The following is a 21,622-nucleotide window of genomic DNA, read 5'->3' on the forward strand; positions in this document are numbered from 1 at the left end:
GGAGGCGCGCGGTATATATACAAACATAATAAGCCTCATAATGGCTGACGGCTGAGGGCGATTCAGACACACATGAAACAACAACCAATGGCAGAACGGGGAGGAGACATAACAGAAACATAAACAAATGCACGTGTTGAAATGTCACGATTGTCCACAAGGGAAAAGCAGGTGCGCGTGCGCTCACATGCTCCACAGCGCACTGCTTAAAGGGGAACTCGTGACAGAACCCCCCCCAAGGGCACCCTCCCGGAGTGCCATGAAACATCCATCTCCATTGGCGGCCCCAGCCCCCTGGGCAGAATGTCCCAAGCAGAGCCAGGAGACCGCACGGCGTTCTTGGCGAACAAAAAAGCAGAGCGACGTACACGGCAGGGCAGGAAAGCAGAGCGACGTCCTCGGCGGAGCAGGGGAGAAGAGCGACGTCCTCGGCGGAGCAGGGAAGCAGAGCGACATTCAAGGCAGGGCAGGCAGACCTAGCAAAGTCCTCGGCGGAGCATGAAAGCGGACCAACGTCCTCGGCTGAACAGGGAAACAGAGCGTTGTACTCAGCAGAGCAGGGAAGCAGGGCGACGTCCTCGTCAGAGCATGAAAGCGGAGCGACGTCCCCGGCTGAACAGGTAGGCAGAACGAAACCACAGCCGGGCAGACAGGCTGAGCGAAGCCCTCGGCGGAGCATGAAGACAGAGCGACGTCCTCGGCGGAGCAGGAAAGCAGAGCGATGTTCTCGGCTGAACAGGGAAACAGAGCGACAACCACAGCCGGGCAGACAGGCTGAGCGAAGCCCTCGGTGGAGCATGAAGACAGAGCGACGTCCTCAGCGGAGCAGGAAAGCAGAGCAACGTTCTCGGCTGAACAGGGAAACAGAGCGACGACCACAGCCGGGCAGACAGGCTGAGCGAAGTCCTCGGCGGAGCATGAAGGCAGAGCGACAACCACAGCTGATGTTCGCCATGGAGCAGGAAAGCTGAGCGAGGACCTCAGCTGAACAGGGAGGCTGAGCGACGACCACAGCCGAACAGGGAGGCTGAGCGACGACCACAGCCGAGCAGGGAGGCTGAGCGACGTCCATAGCCGAGCAGGGAGGCTGAGCGACGTCCACAGCCGAGCAGGGAGGCTGAGCGAGGTCCACAGCCGAGCAGGGAGGCTGAGCGACGTCCACAGCCGAGCAGGGAGGCTGAGTGACGTCCACAGCCGAGCAGGGAGGCTGAGCAACGACCTCGGCCGAACAGGGAGGCTGAGCGATGACCTCGGCCAAGCAGGGAGGCTGAGGCTCTGAGGTCACCAGGTGAACCTTGGGCATGGGCGGATCTTGGGTGGCCGTGTCGGTAGACTTTTGCATGAGCAGAACTTGGCTGTGCGTGTCAGCAGACTCGGGCATGAACAGAACTTGGCTGTGCGTGTCAGCAGACTCAGGCGTGAGCAGAACTTGGCTGTGCATGTCAGCAGACTCAGGCATGAGCATGACTTGGTTAGCAGGCTTGGACATCAGCATGACTTGGTCAGCAGGCCTGGACACGAGCATGACTTGGTCAACTGGGTCAACAGGCTTGGACTTGAACGGAACTTGGTCAGCAGGTTTGGACTTGAGCATGACTTGGTTAGCAGGCTTGGACATGATCATGACTTTGTCAGCAGGCTTGGACATGAGCATGACTTGGTCAACTGGGTCAGCAGGCTTGGACGTGAACAGAACTTGATCAGCAGGCTTGGACGTGAGTGGAACTTGGTTAACTGGGCTGGACATGAGTGGAACCAGGTCAGCAGGCTTGGACTTGAACGGAACTTGGTCAGCAGGTTTGGACTTGAGCATGACTTGGTTAGCAGGCTTGGACATGAGCATGACTTGGTCAGCAGGCTTGGACATGAGCATGACTTGGTCAACTGGGTCAGGAGGCTTGAACCTGAGCATGACTTGATCAGCAGGCTTGGACATGAGCATAACTTGGTCAGTTGGGTCAGCAGGCTTGGACGTGAACAGAACTTGGTTAACAGGCTTGGGTGTGCACAGAGATTGGTTGTTCGTGTTAACATCAACTTGGTGGCTCATCCGCACATACTGCATGTGGAATGGAAGATCAGCACTGTTCGCCACATTAACTCCCTTCAAGAGCTCATCCAAGTTGTAGCTCTGCCCTGGTTCTCCAAACTCCCTCAGAAACAGGTCCGAAAACTGCCTACTGTCCTCCAGTACCCGGGGTCTCATGGCTGCTACTTGCTGTGCCCACTTGCGAGCTGGACCAAAAAATCGGGACATCATGAACTTAATCCATTGTCTCTCCCTTGGCTTCGGGTCAAACAGGCTTGAGAAGTAACTCTGGCAGTCTATCATAAAATAGTCCGGATAACCAAAGAAGCCATCATACCGATCGGGAAGGTCCATGAAAGTCCACTGTGAAAACTGCATAGAATCCAAGGCGGGGATGATTGGCGTGGACCTCTGGATTCTGCGTCCTCTTCGTTCTCGTGCTGCATCCATGATGGGCGGAATATTCTGTCACGTATCGTGACGTAACAGAGATAAGGTAAGATGCAAACGTAGTATGAACAGTTTTATTTAAGGGAGAGACAGGCAGACAAATCCAAAACGTGACCCACAAACGTAATCCAGTAACATGCAAAGTTCAGGTGATCGGCAAACAGGCATAAAGGGGCGAGACAGGAATCAAGGTCGCGGTCAGGGAAATACAGGGTCGAGAAACAAAACAAGAAACATGAACAATAGCGCGGGACTGATAGCGGAGAAACCAGCGTGAACTAAACTAACGAACCTAAACATGAAACATGACATGGACTATGACTCTAAACATGAACCATGAAACATGACATGACATGAACTATGACTATGGTTATCTATCGTAAGGACTCTAATCTAGGCTACTATAACTCATTCAATATTCCATGCCGTGTGCTGGGAGGCGCGCGGTATATATACAAACATAATCAGCCTCATAATGGCTGACGGCTGAGGGCGATTCAGACACACATGAAACAACAACCAATGGCAGAACGGGGAGGAGACATAACAGAAACATAAACAAATGCACGTGTCGAAATGTCACGATTGTCCACAAGGGAAAAGCAGGTGCTCGCGCACCTGCTCGTGCACGCGTGCTCACATGCTCCACAGCGTGCTGCTTAAAGGGGAACTCATGACACATCTTTCTGTAATAAACCTTTTTCACCTCAGAGGACAAGTCTGCGAGTGTTGTCAAATTTCAAAAACAAGACCAAACTAATTTCATTAATTTCTTCATCAAAATCATCAACTTGTATGCTAGATCCCTTACCTACATGTTTCTTCTAACATATTATTCCAGAAGTAAGAAAGAATTCTTCCCTTAGCTCTGACTATGTACCTAATTCATTTAAACTAGCAGTTATCAAGCCCCTGATTTTAAAAAAAATCTGACCTCAACCCCTGTCAATTGTCCAGCTATAGGGCAATATCAAACCTCCCCTTTATCTCCAAGAGCTTGGGAAAAGGTTGTAGCACAGCAGCTATGCTCATACCTACATAGGAATAACATTCATGAAATGTGTCAGTCAGGATTTAGGCCTCATTTAAGCACAGAGACAATGCTGGTTAAAGTGGTAAATGACCTACTACTGGCCTCTGATCAGGGTTTTGTCTCTTTGGTTGTGTTGCTTGACTTTAGTGCAGCTTTTTATACCACTGGTCATACTATTCTCCTTGATAGACTAGAAAATGTTGGCGTTAAGGGGACAGCCCTCCTGGTTCAGATCTTATTTGACTGATTGTTAACAGTTTGTAGATGTAAATGGCCACTTCTCTATGCATACTGAGGTAAAGTTTGGTGTTCTGCAAGGTTCTGTTTTAGGCCCACTGCTTTTTTCTTTATATATTCTACCTCTGGGTCAAATTATTTGTAAACATGGAATTAGCTTCCACTGTTATGCTGATGACACACAGTTGTATGCTTCAGCAAAGCCAGATATCAGATACCAGCTTTATAAAGTTGAGGAATGTGCAATGGACATTAGACACTGGATGCTAAACTTCCTTTTACTTAATTCTGAAGTAAAAAGTACTTTTACTAGGACCACATGCAGCTAGAAGTAAGCTTTCTGATAACTTAGTAACTCTGGATTGCCTTACTGTTTCATCATGTGCAGCAGTAAAATACCTTTGTGTGATTATAGACTCCAATGTTTCATTTGATGCTTGTGTAGATAATATTACAAGGATAGCCTTATTTAATCTCAGAAATATTGCTAAGATAAAAAATATAATGTTGCCAAACACTGCAGAAAAATTTGTTCATGCTTTTGCTTTTGTCTCTAGGTTGGATTATTGTAATGGCTTACTGTCTGAATGTTCCAGTAGGTGCATAAACAAGTTCCAGTTAGTCCAGAATGCAGCTGCAAGAGTCCTTACTAGAACCAGAAGATATGACCACATCACCCCTATCTTATCCACACTGCATTGACTCCCAGTAAAATTTCACATTGATTATAAAATACTACTGTTGACCTTTATAGGACTACAGTACCTGAGCGAATGTTTGGTCTTTTATGATCCGCCACGCCTACTTCGATGAAAAGGTTACAGGCTATTTGTTGGTACCTCAAATAGTGAAGGTTACAGCAGATGTAAGAGCTTTCTCTTACAAAGCCCGACAGTTATGGAACAGCCGTCTAATTAGTGTTCGGTACAGTGTTTAAGTCCAGGCTGAAGAAATTTATTTAGTCAAGCTTTTTGTAAACATTTTTTTTTCAGGTAAAGGAGCAGATCTAGCGGGCACTCGGGCAATGTTGTGGTGAACTGGGATGTTTGGATGCTGTATTCCCTCATTCACCCAGGTTTGTTGATGGTGGAGTGGCTGGCTGTCTTATGTCTCAGGGCGCCCTCACGTCTGTGTTACCTTCTGGCTCTTCCTTTTAGTTATGCTCTCATAGCTAGTCTTGCCGGAATCCCTGGTTGCACTCCTGCAAAGTACATTGTCCTTAACCATTACGGGACAATGAGCATACCTGATAATCTCTCCCTCTCATTCCCTCTCTCTTTTTTTCAAGCTACACATGATACACCTGAGATACCAGGGATCCTGACCCCTTCTGCTCTGTGTACCTGCTTGATCCCTGATCCTTACTGATGCCCTACTTCTGGTTCTCATCAATTAGTTTCACCAATTTCTGTCTCATTTACTGTAATTACATTTTTGTTATGTTGGCCAATCAGCCACACTGCTTTCTAGATATTGGCATCTGCCATTAAAAAACCCATATCAGTCAGCCACTGGTTAACAACCATTCATGGCATTTTCTTCACTCCATGCTTGTGTGTGCGTGTGTGTGTGTGTGTGGGTGTGTGTCTGGCTCACGGCAGTTATTGAAATCACCAATAAGCACCCATCACTTCTTTCACAGTTACCCTTGGCCTCTTGGTTGCTTCTCTCACTAATGCCCTCCTTACCCAGTCACTGATTTTGGTGAATTAGCTTCTCTAGGCATAGTCATGATTGTGCCATATCCTTTAAATTTTTTAAAATTTTTTCAGTCCAAAAATGTTGGTAGCTCCTTGGCCATGGTGCTATTAGTTAAGATATGTACTCTAGGTACATAACAGGGATTACACGCAGTGGTGGCTCATCCATAGGGGCAGATGCAGCAGACCCCAACCATTTTTATTATCCATTCCAAAATTGTTCATCACACAAATACTTGTTCACAACGTCATACATTTTAAATTTAATTTGAAATACTAATGACCTCTTTTGAGTGATATACAATTATATAAAAATGTAGCTGTTTGAAAGATATGTATAATTTGATGTTCCACTAATTTGCTTGCTATTATAGATGTTGTGCAATTGTGGGGTAGTGGGCTCACTGCCCCAATTAGCTTCCACAGAGTTATTATTGCACTTAGTGGTCAAAAATAGGAACTACAACAAGCAAAAATAGAGGCCCCTTAAGTCAGCATGGTAATGCTATACCCACATGACAATGCTCCTGTGCACAAAACAAGCCTCTGCCCCTTTTGTCTCAAAATGTGTCCATCTGGTCATAGTAAAAAAATAAATAATAAATAATACATTTCTACCATTGCCACTAACAGTAACAATAAATACAAAATAAAATTGTATTACCAGACTTGTAATGAAAAATTCAAAGGTACATGCTAATGAGGTTTTAAGCGGAAACATTAGATGGAGGTGCTTGTCCTACCAATTTTTGCTGCTTAGTGTGAACGTGGCTTTTCAGTTCAAAATAGGCTAAAATCAAAGGTACACAGTTCAACCTTGGAAGACTTGATCAGGATCAGCACAGAGGGCCCATCACTTGAACAGTTTGTTTCTGAAAAATGTGTCAAACGCTGGCTTTCTGCAAAACAGAAGAGGGGGCCAAACTACATTCAATGGCCAAGTGATGCTGACATAATTATGGTCAGTGACACTGGCTCAGATTCTGTGTAAAGAACAATTCTTTGTGACTATATATAGTTCTCAAGTTGGAAAAGACCTTCAGTTCCCACTTTATGTGAACTTGGATGAAAATGATAATGCTGTAAAAGGAGGCCAGACATACTCACATGACAGGATGACTGAAATTAAGTGTTTTAAAAATTTTAAATGCAAGTTCATTCTTATGTGGCACATAAAAAATCATTTGGCGCCCAGTTTTTTTTTCTTATGGGAGCCAATGGCTCCTTAATAGATTTTGTTTTTGTCTGGAGCCCTGCTGAACACAATATAGACAGCTGCTTTATTATAGTTCTGGTTCTCTCTTGCCAGCTCTGACTCACATGAGCAACAAATTAAAAAATTTTTGATTAAAACAAATCCAAGCACTGAATGTTTTTAAGTTCTAAAATATGCTCTAAATTTAAGTATTTTATATCATATTGCTTTTCTCTTGACTTTATTTACATATGTGACCTTGAAGTAATCCAAAAGTAATCAGATTATTTTACTTTCATATTGTGATACTTGGATTACGTTACTGGTTAATGTTTTTACAAAGTAATTTGTAACTGTAACAGAATACATTTTTAAAGTAACCCTCCCAACCCTGCCTACTGCCACTCCCAATTGAGGTCAAGGTCAAGGAAGTTTATTGTCATTCCAAAACATGGACTACATAAAAGGAACAAAACTAAGTATTGAGGTCCCGGTAACAACAGCAAAGAATTAAAACACTACAATATAAGATTAAGTGGACCAGAAATAAGTACTATAAATAAACAACAGAACAATACAACCATAGAATCTCAAGATTAAGCAAAGAGTAATCTCAAAACAACTGCAAAGGCTAAAAACATTGAAATCTAAAACTAAGCAGAGCAGTGCAATTTAGAGAAATAAATAACAATAAAACAATACAACTATATAATCTCAAATTAGCAATGACATACAGTGCAAATGAGTGAGTATTAATAAATAAATAAATGACTATAAATATGGGTATAAATGTTCAAGTGCTACTGCACATAAGAGTCCGTAATGTATGAGTGTTATAACACATGAAAGAGTCTCTGATGTATGAGTGTTATTGCACATTAGAAAAGTTTCTGAGCCTGGTTGTTCTGGCCCCAATGCTGCGTAGCCTTCTACCTGAGGGTAGGGGGTAAACAGTCCATGAGCATGGTGTAAAGAGTCTTTCATTATACGGTCAGCCCTGTTCCTGCATCTACTGGTGTAAATTAAAGTAATAATTATATATATAAATGCCCTTTTTGCTCCTTCTGCCCCAGCCCCAGCGGAGGTCTATGCATGCCACTGCACAGAATAAACCAGAATCTATGGTCATGAGCTGCTGCTGATCAGTACATTTTATGTGTGGACAGCTGGACTTCATTCAACTAGTTATGTAGCTTCTGATGGCAACTGGTTGCACCAGAACTAATTTAGGTGCTTCACAGCAACAGGGGTAAATGCTTATATGATCATACCTTTTAAATGTTTTATTTGTAAATAGTTTTGCAAACTACATTGTTTTTTATTTTTTATTTCAATACTAGAGGCTATTTTAGATTGCTTTATGATATATACTATATGGCACAAACAAATGTTTGTGGACACCTGAGCATGACACCAAAAACCAGATTTAGACCCCAGTTGTTGTTATAATAACCCTCATTCTTCTGTGAAGACTTCTTTAGATTTTGGAGCTTTTTTGGCTGTGGGAATTTGGCCAATCAGCCACAAGAGCATTACTGAGGTCAGTCACTGATGTCGGGCAAAGAGGCCTGGGATGCAATTGGTGTTCCAGTTCATCCAAAAGGTGCTCAGTGGGGTTAAGGTCAGGGGTCTGTGCAGACTTTGTGTACAGAAGCATTGTCATACTGGAACATGTTTGGGCCTCTTGTTCCAGTGAAGGGAAATTGTAATGCTGCAACATAAAAAACATCCTATACAATTCTGTGCTTCCTACTTTGTGGCAACAGTTTGGGGAAGGCCCAATTATGGTTGTGATGGTCAGACTCCCACATAATGTGTGATCCAAATTAATTCCATTTCAACTCAGGTTTGTAACATTACATATTGTGAAAAAAAATCCAAGGGAGGTGAATACTTTGCTGTAGGTAAACATTATAAATTTTAGGTTTAGAAGCGTTTTCTATAATAGTCATCATAAACTGAAGTACACAAAGAAGTCATTATTGCTTATTATTGTACTCAGTGACCTTCTTGTAGTCCTTGCTGGCATAGTCACTTGTCTTGTTTAGAGAATCCAGTTCTCTATGTGTGGAACTGGTATGACTGAGTGTTTCCGAAGTGCTTTCCACTTCACTGGCATCACCCCTGTCACAGTTAAGGGTAATTTTTAGTGTGCTTTTTTGTAGTAACAGCAGAGTATACAAAATGATTGCAAATACTTACTTCAGTACTTACCTAGATAATCTGTCATGCTGCAAAAGAAAGATAGGTACATAAGTTAGAAAGACAGTTATATGTTACAGTAATTTCAACAAGGTTTTATTTTAAACATAAATATGCAAATTCTAATTGAACATACATTAATATTGCAAACTAAAACTAGATAGGTACAGCTTGTTATGACAAACTTTGATGTTGGGTTGACGGTAGTGTGCAGTTTTAAGAAAGAAAGAGACACAGATAGATAGGGTTCCAATACTTGTAGAATTGATAGATAGATAGATAGATAGATAGATAGATAGATAGGGTGATAATACTTGTAGAGTTAGATAGATAGATGTCGTGCCAGTACTTCTAGAGTTGGACAGATACATAGCGTTCCAATACTTATAGATCTGGATAGATAGATAGACATGGTGCCAATACTTGTAGAGTTGGATAGACAGATAGGGTGCCGAAATGGACATGAGGCTATATCTCTGTAACACTTTAGCATATTCAGGCCAGTTCCCGACCTTGTCTTCAAAAATTATAATGTAGTTTAGGGCTGCAACTAACAATTATTTTCATAATCGATTAGTTGGCCAATTATTTTTTCAATTAATCGATTCATCCGGGGGGGGGGGGGGGGGGGGGTGTGAACTTTCAGTACCATTTTTTCATTTATCTAAAATAAAATCCACAAACTGAGTGTTACAAATATAAAATTCAGACTAAAACTGTACACAACTGTTTGTCCAAAACAGAAAAGAACCTTGTGTTACTTGCTGTCTTTAGACATATTTTAATTCTGTTTACTTTTGATCATAATGTTTTAATTAGACATTACAGATCCTATTCACGCTCCCACTCTGTATCACCACATCTGCATCGTGCATGAGGAGCAACGAGGCTTCATTACTAACATATCACTTCCGTTATAATAAACGACAGAAGTTACACTGATACAGCATATAATGACAATAAACTTAAATTAAACTAAACCCTTTAAGCAACTCGTAACAGTATCACTGTTGTGCTTCCGTGCTACACGATCTCTGCTTTATAAAGTTTGATCTTCTCCACGGTGTTTAATATAAAATGCCCCCCTTCCTTAGAGGACTTGGAGGTTGCACACTTTCTTCTTCAGTCACGTGACGATTTCGCCTCCGTCTGATGGTGACTGAGGTCATGTTGGGAATAAAAGGTAATGTTGATATTAACAGTTAACTGAAGAAAGTTATTGTCAGTGATTCTGGGTATTCTGGTTAGCGTATGACGTCATGCGCCACTGACTAGTAAGCGGCTTATACTTCCAGTTAGTAAAAAAAAAATGCTAGTGTTCCATTTGAGGTGATATTACCTTTCTAAAATGTATAGACGCTAGAGTTCGCAGTGCATAGTGTAAGTGTATAGTACTTCATTTGGGACACAACTTTATTATTTACTCTCCGAATTGGGTTTGAGTAATGAGTAATGAGTAAACGTACTGTGCACAAACCAACTAATCGATACTGAGGTTCGTTAACAACGATTTTCATAATTGATTATTATTGATTTTATCGATTAGTTGTTGCAGCTCTAATGCAGTTTTAAAAAAAGTTAATCTCTTTTGACTATGTTTGCCTATTTCCTTGATACTGATCTGCACAGATTCCTTGGGTGATGCCGAGATCAATGATAACAATAGCCACGTTTCCAACCAAGGGTTTTTTTCTGCAATAAAAGGTTTAGCGCATTGAAATGTTTACAGATATAGCTGATGGAAATGCAAATTATCGATGTCGACATGATCTTTTTTCATTTAACTTTAGCGCATAAACTCTATGTCGGTACTTTTAAATGTTCCAAAAAATTAGTTTGGAAACAGTTTTTGTCGTGAATAATTGCAATCGTGCAAAAAAAACGTGTCATGTGACAGAATTTAACCATCAGTCGGGGGAAGAACAGGGATGTGCATGCCATCCAGTGCACTGCAAACCTGTGACACAAGATGCACCAAGGATTTACGATATGCAATTTCATTGGCCTCCGCTTCATTCAACAGCTTGATACAATGCCGCACTAATTTTTCTTTAATAGCTTTGCATACAGCATATACACGTCGACGGACAGTCGTTTAACTAATCCCGAAAGTTTCCCCCACTACACTGTACTCGATGCAGGATGCCAGCTTGAACAAGGCAAGAGCATTCCACTTTCTGGTTGGAACTTGCGATGGGCTCATCTCTCCAACACTACCTCCCCCATGGGCAGGGCTGGAGTGGGACCCATTTTCAGCTCAGGAGTTTAATGCCCAAGACAAGTCCTGTTTTTCAGTGGTGGAAGAACTTTGAAAAATGAAGTGACAGTTCAGTTCTTAATATCCCGTTATATTTCAACAAGAATATAAAGATAAATAACAAATGACAAACTGAATATTGTTTTCTGCTACAGAAAGTCCAACTGTAACATTATTGGGGAAAAAGTTTGTTTGCATTCAAACAAATATGAAGTATTTCAGTAAGAAATATACTTTTTTGGCAGTTACCATGCCACAGTGATTTGTTTATATCTCCATGGTAATGACCTGAGCATGAGCACTTGTATGTGTGTGTGTGAATGAGAGAGAGAGAGAGAGAGAGAGCACGCACTCTGAGCCAAGTGATATTAGAGAACAGCACGTTTTAATGAATGCGTTATTGACGAGCTGCTTCAAATACAAATGTAGTGTAATTCATTACTTTAGTTATTATTCATGCAATAATGTAACATGCTTATTTTATGAGCCCAATTTATGAGCGGCCCACCGAGAATTCTCCTGATTTGCCTGATGAGCCACTCCAGCTATGCCCATGGGCTTCGTAGCATACTTGGAACCCTATTAGATGAGCAGCTGCTCCATTCTGACGTCATCTTCTGATATTTCATACAACTGCAATTATTTGTGAAATTAAAATGAAAGCAGGCAGGTCAATTTCATTGAATTGTCTCAATACTTTCTCCATTTCACAAAGATTTACAGAAAATTATGTATGGCTCAAGGGCAGATTTCTGTACATTTTGGTGTATTTTGCAATACACCAAAATGTATGAGACAATTTGTTTTTTTTAAGGATGATGTCATCACACACACCAATTTATCAATATAAGGCCAAATGAATGGAAACAGGCGGGAGAGAGTAAATATCCCAAAAATTTTTATTTACTTTCCCTTTGTTTATAACAAAAATGTGCAAAAAGTGGATGGAAACTTGGCTAATTATGCCATGGCCAACATCTGCCATTTTGAAATGCTTTGAAAACCTACTTTTTCTTTTCTTTTTTTCTTTGCAAACTTAAACAGACATATAAACATACAAAGAAAAGAAAAGGGGGTAAAAAAGGAGAGAAAAAAGGGGAGGGGGAGCCTCTGTCAGCCTACTAGCAGAGAATGTTGACATTAGCACATCTGCAGGATTCATATATTAACATTTTTTCAAGCTATTTCCTTGAAAACAGATATGTTTCAATTAGCGCCCATTTCTGTTGAAAGGTGTCCAATTTCAACTGCAGATCAGCAGTCATCTTCACAAACATATATCTGATTCAGTCTTTGTGTCCATTCTGTCACAGTAGGTTGATGCTTTTTTATCCAGTTCACAGTAATTCTATTTTGCAGAGCTTTGCATCTATCTGTGAGATCCGGCTCACGTTCCAGGAGATATCCAAGCGCTCTTTCGTGCCTCATCCCAATCTCCACTGCAGCACTAATCCATTCCTCTGTCTCCTCTATTCTGCTCTCCAGACCAATTATTTGACTTTTTAGGTCCTCAACTGAGGTCTCCAATTTTGCCAGTGATATTTTTGTTTGTTTATGTCCCTCTTGGTTTTCTTTTCTGAATAATTTCAATTCTTCCATCACTACAGAAAGGTCGGAAGCACGCGCACTAGCCTTACCATGTTTAGCAGGGCTAGGTGACCTTTTTTTATCATTTTTTTCTCTCAAATTTTCACTTTTGGAAGTATGAAAAAAATCAGATTTTACCTGGATTAATTGTGCAAATCAGGATTTATTGCATTAATTCGATGGAGCCTAACTTTCATGCTTTTCCCATACCAGTGACGTCACTGGAACCCCTGAAAACCTACTTTTTCAAACTCCACCTAGACAATTTGTCCAATTTTCATGAAAATTTAATCAGATCATATTCAGGCCAGACTGGCAAAGAGTTATCAAAAGCTTTTTGATTAATCAAACAGTTCTCAAATAATGTGGATGAATTTAATGATGATCATTCTGAAATGGACGTGAGGCTATATCTCCTTAATGTGTATTCAGACCAAACTTAGTACCTGCAATTGGCATCATGACATGAGGGTACCTGCACAGTTTTGAAACAGCACCACCTAGCGGTCAAAAATTCTAATGTAATTTCCAAAAAAATACTTTTACCTATTGTCTTCAATGTGATATTGCTAGATTCGTTGGGTCATGCCGAGATCAATAATACCAATTTGCCATGGTCGGCAGAACTTGCTGTCCACCATTTGGAAATGTTTCAAGACGTACTTTTTTTAACTCCTCCAAGACCGTTTGTCTGATTTTTACTAAAAATGTAATCAGATCATTCTCAGATAATAGCAACAAAAAAGTATCGAATTCAACTTGATTCGTGAAACCATTCTCGAATAACGGGAAAACAGATTTGAAGGTGAGCATGCCGAAATATACATGAGGCTATATCTCCATAATACTTTAGTGCAGGGGTGACCAATATTATCCGGAAAGGGCCGGTGTGGGTGCAGGTTTTCATTCCAACCAAGCAGGAGCCACACCTGACTCCACCTGTTTAATCATTTGATCTTGGCTTTCAATAGCCTCAGGTGTGGCTCCTGCTTGGTTGGAATGAAAACCTGCACCTGCACCGGCCCTTTCTGGATAAGATTGGACACCCCTGCTTTTGTGTATTCAGACCAAACTTAGTAAATGTCATTGCCATCATGACTTAAGGGTACCCACACAGCTTCGGAACAGTGCCATCTAGAGCTCACAAGCTATGGGGAATTTTTTTTTTTTGCTTTTTGGAATGTTTTCCCAATTTTCACCCAATTTGACTTACATCCTGTTCAGTACATGCCAGCAATAAGTTATGGATAATGTGTTGATAGACCAAATCGAACTGTAGGGCCAAAATCAGTGATATACATTTTTCCACAGTAGGCTATTTTGTCTGTCTGCCATTTAGAGTCACGACAAAAACATACTTTTTCGGCGTCATCCTATACCATTTTTATGCAATATCTTGGCAACACTATTGTCTATTGCACGGAAAATTGTTATGTAAAATTATGACCATGCTCTGATGCTTGCTTATCTCCTTACTTTGCCTCAGTAGTGCTTGGCCCCATAATTGCTGTTTGCACCTATTGTTTTCATTAGTGCTCTTCTTACTCTTATTATTATTATTAGGGGCCAAGCACCAAAGGTGCTTAGGCACCTATTGTATCCATTAGTGTTGTTGCTGTTCTTCTACCTTGAGTTGCACTCACATTTTTGGTAATAACTTTTGACCTAATGGTCACGAGATATGAAAATGTGATAATTTTGCTTATAACTTCTGAACAGGTTTTCTCATTAGATTCGGTACAGCATACCGATTTGAACGGGACCCAGAATTATATAGTAATTATTATTCTGCTTCTTCTTCTATTTTCGAGTCTATGGCAGCCCATAGAACCGTACATAAGAATGTTATTAAACTTGGCACACAGATAGAGGATAGTCTGAAATGTTACCATAGCAAATTTAGAGTTGCTATCTCAAGCACTCTAGCACCACCAACACGTCTAAATTTTCACTCATGTTTATGCTAATAAATTTTTAACCGTAAGGACAAGAAACAAAATTATTTTCTCTCTGATTCCTTGGCTTGTCCGAAGTCGATGGCTACCATGCTTTCAATTTCTGCCAACTGGATTTTCTGAAAAGACTACTTTTTCAAACTCCTTTTCGAATTCCTTGGCCCATTTGTCCAATTTGGACCAAAATCTAATCACATCATCTCCAGACCATTCCAACAAAAACTTATGGAATTCAAGTTGATTAGTCAAATGGTTCTCAAATAAAACACAAACAAAATGGACGTGTGGCTATATCACCATAATGCTTTAATGTATTCAGACCACACACACACCATTCAGCCATACCAAAAATCAGTATATGTCATTGGAACCATGCCTTGAAAGCACTCAAAAGGTTTCAGGTCAACACCAACTTGGGAAAAAAATTATAATAGCTTTTGGTTTCTTATGCTTATTGTCATGATACTGGTATTTATAGAGTCCGTGGGTAATGCCGAGAACAATGTCACCAATTATGCCATGGTTTGCTGAACTTCCTGTGCACCATTTTGAAATGTTTTGATAAACTACTTTTTCAAACTCCTCCTAGACTTTTTGAATCAGATCATCTTCAGATCATCCAGACAAAAAGTAAATGAATCAAGTTCATTCATCAAACCTTTATCAAATAAATTTGTTACAAATTAATTTGACAATGAGCATGCTGAAATGAGGCTATATCTCCAAAACATATTCAAACCAAACTTAGTGTATGTCATAGTCACCATGACTTGAGGGTACCTGCACAGAACAGCACCACCTAGTGTTCATGAGATATGAAAAAAGCATATTTTTGCTTATAACTTCTGAGAGGTTTGTCATAAAATCATGACCATGATAAAGCATGCTTGTTTATATGGTGCGATTCGGGAGTCCGGAGGCGAAGGACGAGCTAGAACAACTTCTCAGGGGGGTCAGTCTGGCAGGCGAACCTGCCCTGCCGTTTACCTACTACTACAGGCAACTTCATGCAGAGCTCAACTCTGAAATCCAAGTCAAGCCTCCAGTACCTGAGATCCAAGTCAAGCCCCAAGTCCCTGAGATCCAAGTCAAGCCCCCAGTCCCTGAGATCCAGGTCAAGCCTCCAGTCCCTGAGATCCAGGTCAAGCCTCCAGTCCCTGAGATCCAGGTCAAGCCTCCAGGCTCTGAGGTCCAAGTCAAGCCTCCAGGCTCTGAAGTCCAAGTCAAGTCTCAAGTCCCTGAAATCCAAGTCCAAGCCAAGCCTCCAGTCTCTGACGTCCAAGCCAAGCCTCCAGGCTCTGACGTCCAAGCCAAGCCACCAGGCTGTGACATCCAAGCCAAGCCTCTTGTCCCTGAGCTCACGTTCAAGCCTGCTGATCCAGTTGACCAAGCTCTGCTCACGCCACAGTCTGCTGACACGCCCCGCCAAGCTCTGCTCATGCCACAGTCTACTGACACGGCCACCCAAGTTCTGCTCACGCCCGAGTCTACTGACACGGCCACCCAAGCTCCGCCCATGCCCAAGGTTCACCTGGGGACCTCAGAGCCTCAGCCTCCCTGTTCAGCTGAGGTCGTCGCTCAGCCTCCCTGTTCAGCTGAGGTTGTCACTCAGCCTCCTTGTTCAGCTGAGGTCGTCGCACAACCTTCCTGCTCCATGGCAAATATCGTTCCCCCCTTCTGCTTCGAGGAGACCCACGCTCCTCTCCCTGGCCGCACGGAGACCCACGCTCCTCTCCCTGGCCGCACGGAGACCCACGCTCCTCTCCCTGGCCTTACAGGGGACTTCGCTCTGCCTTCATGCTCCTACGAGGACGTCGCTCTGCCTTCATGCTCCGATGAGGACGTCGCCCTGCTTCCCTGCTCTGCCGAGTACAGTGCTCTGTTTCCCTGCTCCGCCAAGGACGTCGCTCTGCCTTCATGCTCCGACGAGGACGTCGCTCTGCCTTCATGCTCCGATGAGGACGTCGCCCTGCTTCCCTGCTCTGCTGAGTACAGTGCTCTGTTTCCCTGCTCCACCGAGGACGTCGCTCTGCCTTCATGCTCTGACGAGGACGTCGCCCTGCTTCCCTGCTCTGCTGAGTACAGTGCTCTATTTCCCTGCTCCGCCGAGGACGTCGCTCTGCTTTCATGCTCCAACGAGTACGTCGCCCCACTTTCATGCTCTGTCGAGGACGTCGCTCTGCCCTCATGCTCCGCCAAGGTCGTCGCTCAGCCTCCCTGTTCAGCCGAGGACGTCGCTCAGCCTCCCTGTTCAGCCGAGGACGTCACTCAGCCTCCCTGTTCAGCCAGGGTCATCGCTCCGCTTCCCTACGCCGCCAAGAACACTGTGCAGTTTCCTGGCTCTGCTTGGGACATTCAGTGGGATGACTCATGGCACTCCGGGAGGAGTGCCTTGGGGGGGGGGGGGGGGGGGGGGCTTTGGCTGGGCCACTCAAGGACATTCACAGAGTTGTCCTGTAGCCAAAACTTTGTTATTTTGGCTGTGTGCTTAGGGTTGTTGTCCTGTTGGAAGACAAATCTTCGCTGCAGTCTGAGGTCCAGAGCGCTCTGGAGCAGGTTTTCATCAATGATGTCTCTGTACATTGCTGCATTCATCTTTGCCTCGATCCTGACTAGTCTCCCAGTTCCTGCCGCGCAAAAACATCCCCACAGCATGATGCTGCCACCACCATGCTTCACTGAAGGGATGGTATTGGCCAGGTGATGACTGGGGCCTGGTTTCCTCCAGACATAATGCTTGCCATTCAGGCCAAAGAGTTCAGTCTTTGTTAAATCATGGTCTGAGAGTCCTTCAGGTGCCTTTTGGCAAACTCCAGGCGGGCTGTCATGTGCCTTTTACTGAGGACTGGACATTCTACCATACAGGCCTAATTGGTGGAGTGCTGCAGAGATGGTTGTTCTTCTGGAAGGTTCTCCTCTCTCCACAGAGACACACGGGAGCGCTGCCAGAGTGACCATCGGGTTTTTGGTCACCTCCCTGCCTACGGCCCTTCTCCCCCGGTCGGTCAGTTTGGCCAGCTCTAGGAAGAGTCCTGGTGGTTCCAAACCTCTTCCATTTACGGACGATGGAGGCCCCTGTGCTCATTGGGACCTTCAATGCTGCAGAAATGTTTCTGTACCCTTCCCCAGATCTGTGCCTCGATACAATCCTGTCTCGGAGGTCTACAGACAATTGCTTGGACTTCATGGCTTGGTTTGTGCTCTGACATGCATTGTTAACTGTGGGACCTTATACAGACAGGTGTGCGCCTTTCCAAATCATGTCCAGTCAACTGAATTTACCACAGGTTGACGCCAATCAAGTTGTAGAAACATCTCAAGGCTGATCAGTGGAAACAGGATGCACCTGAGCTCAATTTTGAGTGTCTTGGCAAAGGCTGTGAATACTTATGTACATGTGCTTTTTTTGTTTTTTATTTTTAATAAATTTGCAAAGATTTCAAATAAACTTCTTTCATTTTGTCATTGTGGGGTATTGTTTGTAGAATTTTGAGGAAAATAATGAATTTAATCCATTTTGAAATAAGGCTGTAACATAACAAAATGTGGAAAAAGTGAAGCGCTGTGAATACTTTCCGGATGTACTGTATTGTCGAACGATATGACATTTTCTTAGGTTGGCCATTTTGTTTGTCGGTCACTTTAAATTAGATGTAAAATGCAGTATTTTATGAACACCTTGGTGAATCTTTACAAAAATCGGTAAGTGTCATCAGCAACATGCCATCAAGGTACAAAAAAGCGCCACTTTCTGGTCAAAAATTATAATGCAATATCAAAAAATGCTAATAACTTTTGATTACTTATCACTGTTGTGATAGAGTCCTTGGGTCCTGCTGAGCACAATGATACCAATTCTGTATTCCATTTTGAAATGCTTTGAAAACATACTTTTTTTTAACACCTCCTAGACCGTTCTTTCAATTTTCATGAACATCAAATCAGATAATTTTTCTGAAAAATGTACTTTTTTGAACTCAGCCTAGATGGTTTATCAGACCTTCACCAAATTTGAAAGTGATCATCTTCAGACCATTTTCTAATAAGCCGCAAAATAATTAAACAGCAAGCACGCTGAAATGGACATGAGGCTTTATCTCAATAATGCTTTAGTGTTTTCACACCAAACTCAGTATATGTTATATGATGTGAGGGTATCTGCACAGCTTCAAAAAAGATTATAATGCAAATTTTTAAATTCCTAATAGCTTTTGATTACTTTTGCCTATTGTAATGAGACAGATCTTGCTAGATTCCTTGGCTCATCTTGAGAACAATGATGCTAAATATGCCATGGTCGGCCAAATGTCCAGTCCACCATTTTGAAATATTTTGAAAATGTACTTTTTCGAACGCCTCCTAGACAATTTGTCAGATTTACATGAAAATTGAATGAGATCTTCTTCAGACCAGGCTGGCAAGAGTTATCAAAAGCTTTTTTGATAATTTTGGAAAAAAAGGTATCAAAAGCTTTTTGATGGTGTTCAGGACAAAATGGACATGAGGCTATATCTCCGTAATGCATTAGCATATTCAGATCAAACGTAGTCCCTGTCAATGACAGGGCTTTATTTGTTTTTTGCTTTATTTGTTTATTTTTCTGCATAAAAATTTCTATTACTTCTATATGAAACAAACTTGTCCCAAACTCTAATTTCTCAAGAGCAGCTGCAATTGTTGGTAGGTTATACTCTATTTAAATAATATAATCATATTACTAAACATATTATGACCCTTTATATTAACACAGTACACATACCTCATTATTTCTACATTTCTGGTAAAGGCTGAAAAATATATAAACATGCATAACTCATTCTTACTCTGAAGCTTTTGCTGCCAGAGGATGGGGATGAGGATGGCAACTCCAAAACAGATTTCCTGGTGCGAGGTGACAGGTCCTTGTTGCGCAAGTAGGATGACATCTCTCTAAAATGATGACAAGGATAATCAGTGGTTCACATAGACATCACAGTTGCCAAAATGGCTATAACAGCTAAAAAACACGGTTCAGTCAACAACTGAGTGCCAGACAGAAACATATGAAAGAACTGTAGATAGCAGTACAGTGGAATTATTGCCTCTGTCTTGCCTGTGCCTGAACTGCCCAGCATTTAGTGCTCCTTCTCATCAGTGAGCAATGAGCATTATCTTCACTCCCATAATTTCTTCTGTTTCTTGTGCTCTCGCTCGCTCATGCTCTCTCTCTCTCTCTCTCTCTCTCTCTCTCTCTCTCTCTCTCTCTCTCTCTCTCTCTCTCTGTCTCGCTCTCATGCACACACACATCTCTAAAAAAGGACAGGAATTTGTTCACAAATGAGAAGGCTCTATCCTTTACTCTTGCAACACACAGTAATATCAAGACCAAAAACTAAACAAACTACCAACCTGTCCTCTTTTGGTATCTCTCTAAACATGTTATGCAATCAGTTCTCTTCTCTATCTGGAATTCTGCCACTTTGCTTTATTTTTATGCAAACGTTTTAGGCTAGGAATTTTTACTGTACCATTATACACATTAGATAGAACAAAAGATTATAGATAATGCAAACTGTAGATTTTGCTATAGATTCTGAGAAATATTTTTAGAACACCCAAATTTAAATTAATGAAGCTATTTTAAAATGTTCTGTGTTGACTGACTGTATAATTTGTAGTTTATTAATGCAGGGGGGAAAATACAAGTAATCAATGACAGTTACACATTACTGGATAATAATTCAAATTGATTGTTAGCCATGCAGCATATTTTAAAGGCCATTATTGCCTTACTTTTGTAGTGACCTGCATAAGCAAGACTGGTATACTATAGATGGGTCTTGGGATATTTGAACTTTGTGGATTTCGGTCTTAAGTTCAGGTCCTGTAAGTGGGATTTTGGGTTTATGTACAGGTTCACTGTTCTGCATATTATTACATTCCATATAGAAAACTCCCATCAGCAAATCAAATTACCAGTCTGCGATATGCCCTAAAATGTTTTCACACTGGTGTATTTCTGGTTTAATCATGTCAAACCTTTTGAGTGAAAATCATATTGTTACCATCAGTCTGACAGAAACAAACATAGGGAGGTGGGAAACCTAATGAATTCACCGTTGTTCTTTAGACATCAGCTAATCCTGATTTTATGGGTTTAGAATTGTTTCATAATTCCATATTAATATATTATGATCCACAAATAAATATAGTGAGATTCACAAAAATTAAACAAATTCACAAATAGATCAAATAAAATCCACAAATATATGTTAGGAGTTTCACAATAATGACTTAAATTCACAAATAAATAAAATGAGATTTGCAAATAAATTTTTTTTACAAATATTTTTTATGTTACAAACACATCCATGCCTGGCATTCATTTGTGGATCATGTCCTGTGCATTTGTGGGTCGTGTCCTGTGCATTTGTGGATTGCTGCACGCATTTGTGGGTTTTGAAACATTTGCAGCATCACGAGTGCATACAAATCAACAAATAGGTGGACTCTACCCACCGTCTACTCAAGCCAATCAGATAATGGCTACATTGCACTGACCAATCGTAGCACATTCTCGCTTGAACCAATCACATTTTGTAATTTTACAATCACATTTTACAATCAGGGTGGGAACTTATTGCACAGAACTTGCACATTATAAAGGCTCTCCAACATGGAGAAATTCCGACAGGAGAGTGGTTCAAACCATCTAACAGCATCATTGTAACAATATCTAAAAGAAAACAAGCAACGTTATGGGTCAATACTTTATTTTAAGGGTTTTATGTGTTTTCGCTAGTATTTCCTGCATCGCTACCAAATCCACGGCAAAACCTGAGTTCTGATTTTGCAGTAAACTGAGTGTGGTGAGATGAAAAGACGGTGTATCTGAAAAAGATGGCATTGCCAAGAAAGTATTGTCCTCATACGCTGCATGCCAAAACACAGCGTGACCAATGTTGTCCAATTCACGGGTTACTGACATTCTCTAAAAA

General features: G+C 41.8%; 1 protein-coding gene across 10 annotated transcripts in view; it reads right to left on the reverse strand.

The window, feature by feature from the left end:
- LOC108276302 (protein phosphatase 1 regulatory subunit 12A) overlaps positions 1-21,622 on the reverse strand; it is a 60,448-nt gene that overhangs the window by 37,595 nt on the left and 1,231 nt on the right. For 6 of the 10 annotated variants that reach the window (XR_008397990.1, XM_047160243.2, XM_017487876.3 and 3 more), the window contains exons 2-4: positions 19,469-19,574; positions 8,859-8,875; positions 8,651-8,768 (exon numbers count right to left, since the gene is read on the reverse strand). Coding sequence is in view for 9 of the 10 variants with exons in the window: in XM_047160243.2 (XP_047016199.1) it covers positions 8,651-8,768; positions 8,859-8,875; positions 19,469-19,574 (241 nt within the window). In the remaining variant the exon portion in view is untranslated. Of the gene's footprint in view, positions 1-8,650; positions 8,769-8,858; positions 8,876-19,468; positions 19,575-19,712; positions 19,870-21,622 lie in introns of those variants that run through there. The other 4 variants (XM_047160244.2, XM_047160247.2, XM_047160245.2 and 1 more) reach the window with 4 other exon arrangements.

This window comes from Ictalurus punctatus, chromosome 15, assembly GCF_001660625.3.
Source record: "Ictalurus punctatus breed USDA103 chromosome 15, Coco_2.0, whole genome shotgun sequence".
NCBI classification, from domain to species: Eukaryota; Metazoa; Chordata; class Actinopteri; order Siluriformes; family Ictaluridae; genus Ictalurus; species Ictalurus punctatus.